Genomic DNA, 5,574 nt, shown 5'->3' on the forward strand with positions numbered 1-5,574 from the left:
GAGCGGACACCCACAATCGCGCTAAAAGACCCACCCCTGAAGCATAACTTTCGTGTGGAACTCAAGGAGTTAATCGCCATCCCGAACATAGCACCGAAATTGAAGGTACCAGCGAAGACAGATAGGAAGATGGGGTCCAACAAGAACGCTTGGTGTGAGTTTCACCAGGCAAATGGCCACCACATACGAAATTGTTTGGCCCTGGCACATCAACTAGATGAACTGGTGAAGAGCGGTTTCTTGAAGGACTATCTTCAAGAGGCCCAAGATGACCAGGCGTTGGTAGCTGCGGGAGCGGATCAGGGGCACGAGGTGCCTATCCACGAAGAGTTAAACACTATCTCGGGAGGATTCTTCGGAGGAGGGTGCACTGCCTCCCAGCGAAAGAAGTACGCACGAAGAGTGATGACAGAAGAGGTACTATAGACAGACCTGATCCCCGACGTCGACCTCACCTTCACGAAAGCCGACCTCCAAGATGTCATACCTCACGATAATGATCTGGTGGTGGTTTCACTGATTACAGTCGGGAGGAGGGTGCGTAGTGTCCTTGTAGATCAAGGAAGTTCGACCGATGTTATGTTCCTGACAACCATCAACCGCTTACAGCTGTCTACGAACCAATTAAAACCCTACACCGGATGTTTGTATGGTTTTGCAAGGGACGAGGTGGATGTTCGCAGGCACATCGAATTGAGGACAACGTTCATAGATGGCACGTTTTCACGCACTACAAGCATTAGGTACATCGTCGTTAACGCTCCATCGGCTTACAACATACTGTTGGGGAGACCGGCCTTGAATAGGCTAGGAGCAGTTCCCTCCATGAGGCACATGAGGATGAAATTGACTTCCCTCGAGGGGACAATAATCACCATCAAGTCTGACCAAAGAGAGGCTAAGAAGTGCTACGAGAACAACCTTAAGACAAAGAGAGGGGTGTTTTCTGTCACGACTAGACAACCGAGGGAAGACACAGTGACCCGTGAAAAGATCATCTGAGAAAACCGGCCTGAGCCCGCTGTTGGTGTGGTGGAGAAGGAGATCGGAGGAAAGATGTTCAAACTTGGGCAGTCTTTGAGTAAGGAGTCACATGATCAAGTCGTCGGGGTCATAGCACGACACCTCGACGCCTTCGCATGAACCGCCGCCGACATGCCCGATATTGACCCTAATTTCCTGTGTCATCGCCTCACTATGGACCCCAACATCCGACCTGTCTGCCAGAGAAGGCGAAAGTTCAACGGAGAAAAGTGTCAGGTCATACGGGAAGAAATGGAGAAGTTGTTGAAAGCTGGCCACATCAGGGAAATCCAGTACCCCGAATGGCTAACCAACATGGTACTAATAAAGAAAGCCAATGGGAAATGGAGGATGTGTGTCGATTTCACGGATCTCAACAAGCCCTGCCCAAAGGATTCTTACCCGCTGCCCAATATCTGGACAGTGCCTCCGGGTGCAGGTTACTCAACTTCCTGGATGCCTTCTCTAGCTACAACCAAATCCTGATGCACCCTAGGGATGAATGTAAGACCGCGTTCATGACAAAGTTGTCTTGTTATTGCTATAAGGCCATGCCCTTTGGGCTAAAGAATCCAGGGGCCACCTGCCAACGACTAATGGACAAAGTACTAATGCCCATGTTGGGACGGAATGTCCAAGCGTACGTAGATGACATGGTGGTCACCTCCCAGCAGAGGGAGCAACACGTAACTGATTTGGAAGAGCTATTCACTACGATAGCAAAGTACAGGCTAAAGTTGAACCCGGAGAAGTGCGTATTTAGAGTGGAGGCAGGAAAGTTCTGGGGTTTCCTACTCACTGAACGAGGAATCGAGGCAAATCTCGAGAAGTGCGCTGCCTTAATAATTATGAGAAGCCCAATCTCAGTGAAAGAAGTATAGCAGTTGACGGGGCACATGGCCGCTCTGTCCAGATTTGTATCAGAAGGAGGAGACAAGGGACACCCTTATTTCCAGTGCCTGAAGAGGAACAACAGGTTCGTCTGGACCCGTGAGTGTGAGGAGGCACTCGTCAAATTAAAGGAGTACTTGGCCATCCCTCCAGTGTTGTGCAAGCTAGAGTTAGGTACCTCACTCTGTTTATACTTCGCAGTTACGGAAAGGGCGATCAGTTCGGTCCTATTACATGAGCAGGACCAGGTACAGAGGACAATATATTTCATTAGCAAGGTATTGCAGGGGCCGGAGGTGAGATACCAGGCCTTGGAAAAAGCAGCCTTAGCGGTGGTATTCTCAGCAAGAAGACTCCGCCACTACTTCTAGAGCTTCATTGTGAAAGTGATGTCGGACCTTCCAATCCGCAAGGTTTTGCAAAAACTGGATGTGGCGGGAAGGATGGCGCGATGGGCGGTGGAACTATCTGAATTCGACATACACTATGAACTTAGAGGCCCCATCAAGGGCCAGATCTATGTCGACTTCGTAGTGGAACTCTCCTCGGCAGCCACACATCAGGAAGGGGCAAATTTCAGATGGGTACTCTCTGTAGATGGTTCTCAAACCAACAAGGTAGTGGAGCAGGTGTTATCTTGGAGGGACCAGATGGGTTGCTGATTGAGCAGGCCCCATGGTTCGCTTTCAAGGCCACCAACAACCATGCAGAGTATGAGGCCCTGATCACAGGAATGTTGTTGGCTAAGGAGATGGGAGCAAAGGGGCTGTTAGCAAAGAGCGATTCCTTGTTAGTTACAGGCCAAGTCACGGGGGAATACCAAGCTAAAGACTCTCAAATGGCCGCATACCTAGAATACGTCAAGGTCTTGAAGGAGTCGTTCGAAGTGTTCGAGTTAGTCCATGTACCTCGAGAAGGTTTTGTTGAAGATGGATGAAGCTTCTTCTCTACCCAGTTTTAGTGTGTGTTTGATGTAGAAAATAACTAGTTTGCTTTGAAGTTTGTAATAGGTTTAGATGATCTTGTATTTAGGCTTGTGTATGTGTAAGGTTGCCTTTTGCTACATGATCTATCCTAGATGCCTAACCAAGCCTAGAATAAGCACATGAAGTGGTTAAAAGTTTTTCCAAAAGCTTTCTAGAGGTTTCTTCAAAAATCAGGACTCTGCACAAAAATAAATCTGTTTCTCTGTAAAAGAACAGGTTTATTCTTGGGTTTGCTGAAAGGATTTTCAAAAGTTAGTTAGGGCACCAAAGGTACAACTCAGACAGTTATTTCAGTTAGCTGAGTTGGCAGTTTTCATAAAATAAATCTGTTCAGTTTAAAATTGAATCTGTTGTTTTCATAACAACTTTTCAACTGTTTTTTGAAAAGAAGTTAGAAACTGTTTTCTATATAAAGAAAAGCCTCTCTCACATGAAAGGATGTTGAGAAATTACGTTTTTGACAGAGATTAAACACTTTCTATGTGAGAAGAAGGATTGGAAAGAATTTTTGAAAGGTTTTCCAAAAGGATTTTAAAGTGTGCTTGTTCTAGGAAAACTTTGATCTTGGTGAAGGTGCTGGTGCAGTTCTGCAGCAAAGTTGAACTACTGGTTTTGAGTTCTTGCATCTTCTTTTCAGGTGTTATCTTTCCTTTATTCTGGTTTGTAAAGGTGTAAGTGTTAGTCACTCCTTGATAGGGTTTCTTGGAGTGCAAGGTGTGCTGAAATAGGGTTTTTCAGTATTGGTTGTATTGTTATTGTAGTGTTCAAGAACTGTTGTTTTTGTAAGTGATTGATACTGTTTTTAGTGGATTCCACCTTGGAGTAAGGTGAAATTGGATGTAGCTCTGTATGAGTGAACCAGTATAAAAACTTGCTTGTCTTTCCTTTTCATCCCTGCACTCGTTTCTGGTTTTGCTTTATTTTGTCAAGAACTAAATCTGTTCTTTTGAAATTGAATCTGTTAATTCTGGGTTTAATAAAAACTGTTCTTCTTGATCTGTTAAAGTTTTCTAATCACGAACAAGGTAGTTGTATATGAAGTTTTAATTGGTCTGTGAACAAATAGTCTATTCATTAAAACCTGAGAAAGATTCATTCTCTTTAAAACCTTGTGTTGGATGAACATGGTTGATTTCTTAACATAGTTGTATTCTTCAAACTCATAAAATCTAACCAATCTGATTCTGTTATACCTCTCTGTTGATTGAAATTTTAATCTGAACAAATTCAAATTGTGTTAGACTGTTCTGAAGAATCAATATGTTTCCTTTAAAAACAATCTGTTCATTTGTCTCTGATATACTGAAAATTGTTTGTATTTGCGAAAATTTTATAAGCTCAATTCACCCCTCCCCTTTTGAACTTAGACACTAATAGACCCAACAGGTTTGACCGACTTTTATGTCAAAACTTATTACCATTTGAAGCTTTTTTATGGCCATTTGAAGTTTGGATATCCTATTATTGACTAAATGAAGTTGCCGCAAACCCTACACTACTGACAAATTAACACATAACATGCAAATATGCCACGCCTCGTTTCGAGCAACTTTCATTTTTTATTCGACTTTTCTGTCAAAGCTTATGACCATTCGAAGTTTTTTTATGGCTATTTGAAGTTTTTTTTATTTTAATATTAGCTAAATGAAGTTGCCACAAACTGTAAACTACAGGCAAATCATCACACAAAATGCAAATTTGCCATGCCTTGTTTCAAGAAAGTTTAATTTTTTATGTGACTTTTCTCTCAAAACTTATGGCAATTTGAAGTTTGTTTATCCTAATAATCACTAAATGAAATTGCAACAAACCCTAAAGAACTGAGACGTCAACACATAAAATGCAAATATGTCGGGCCTCATTCCGAGCAACTTTCATTTTTTTTATACGACTTTTCTGTCAAAACATATGACTATTTGAAGTTCTTTTATGGGCATTTGAAGATTCTTTATCCTAATATTCACTAAATGAAGTTGCCACAAACCGTAAACGACTCGCATATCATCACATGAAATGATATTGCGAAGCCTCGTTCCGAGCAACTTTCATTTTTTATCTGACTTTTCTTTCTAAAGTTATGACAATTTGATCTTTTTTTATGCCCATTTAGAGTTTGTTTAACCTTATATTAAGCAAATAAAGTTGCCACAAACCCTAAACTACAGACATATCATCACATGAAATGCAATTATGCCACGCCTAGTTCCAAGCAACTTTCATTTTTTATCTAATTTTTCTGTCAAAAGTTATGACCATTTGAGGTTTTTTTATGGCCATTTGAAGTTTGTTTATCCTAATTTTCACTAAATGACGTTGCCATAAACCCTAAACTAATGACAAATTTACACATAACATGCAAATATGCCACGCCTAGTTATGAGAAATTGTAATATTTTATCCGACTTTTTTGTCAAAACTTATGACCAATTCATGTATCAAATATATACAATAAATTCATGCAACTACCACAAAATAACAAGTTTCAAGTTTTTTCATGCTAATTTCTTAAAAATCAATGTCTATAACTATTATATACGATCTAGAGACTCATCTATCAAATACATACAATAAATGCATGCAAGTAGCACAAAAAAAACTAGTTTCAAGTATTTTCATGCTAATTTCTTGAAAATCAATGTCTATCACTACTACATACTATCAAGAGACTCATGTA

General features: G+C 41.1%; 1 protein-coding gene across 1 annotated transcript; it reads left to right on the top strand.

The window, feature by feature from the left end:
* The first annotated feature begins 2,303 nt into the window (after nucleotides 1-2,303).
* LOC137809210 (uncharacterized) lies at nucleotides 2,304-2,851 on the top strand. Its single transcript, XM_068610346.1, has 2 exons — nucleotides 2,304-2,543; nucleotides 2,585-2,851. The coding sequence occupies exons 1-2, from the start codon at nucleotides 2,304-2,306 to the stop codon at nucleotides 2,849-2,851; spliced, it is 507 nt and encodes a 168-aa protein (XP_068466447.1).
* The last annotated feature ends 2,723 nt before the right edge of the window (nucleotides 2,852-5,574 follow it).

The sequence above is a fragment of the Phaseolus vulgaris genome, chromosome 2 (assembly GCF_000499845.2).
Source record: "Phaseolus vulgaris cultivar G19833 chromosome 2, P. vulgaris v2.0, whole genome shotgun sequence".
NCBI lineage: Eukaryota > Viridiplantae > Streptophyta > Magnoliopsida > Fabales > Fabaceae > Phaseolus > Phaseolus vulgaris.

Bases quoted from the DNA above. Each gene is read 5' to 3' on its own strand.
- LOC137809210 (XM_068610346.1), top strand. From the start codon at position 2,304: ATGTCGGACCTTCCAATCCGCAAGGTTTTGCAAAAACTGGATGTGGCG. The intron at 2,544-2,584 runs GTGTTATCTTGG...CTGATTGAGCAG, and splicing joins CCAACAAGGTAGTGGAGCAG to GCCCCATGGTTCGCTTTCAA.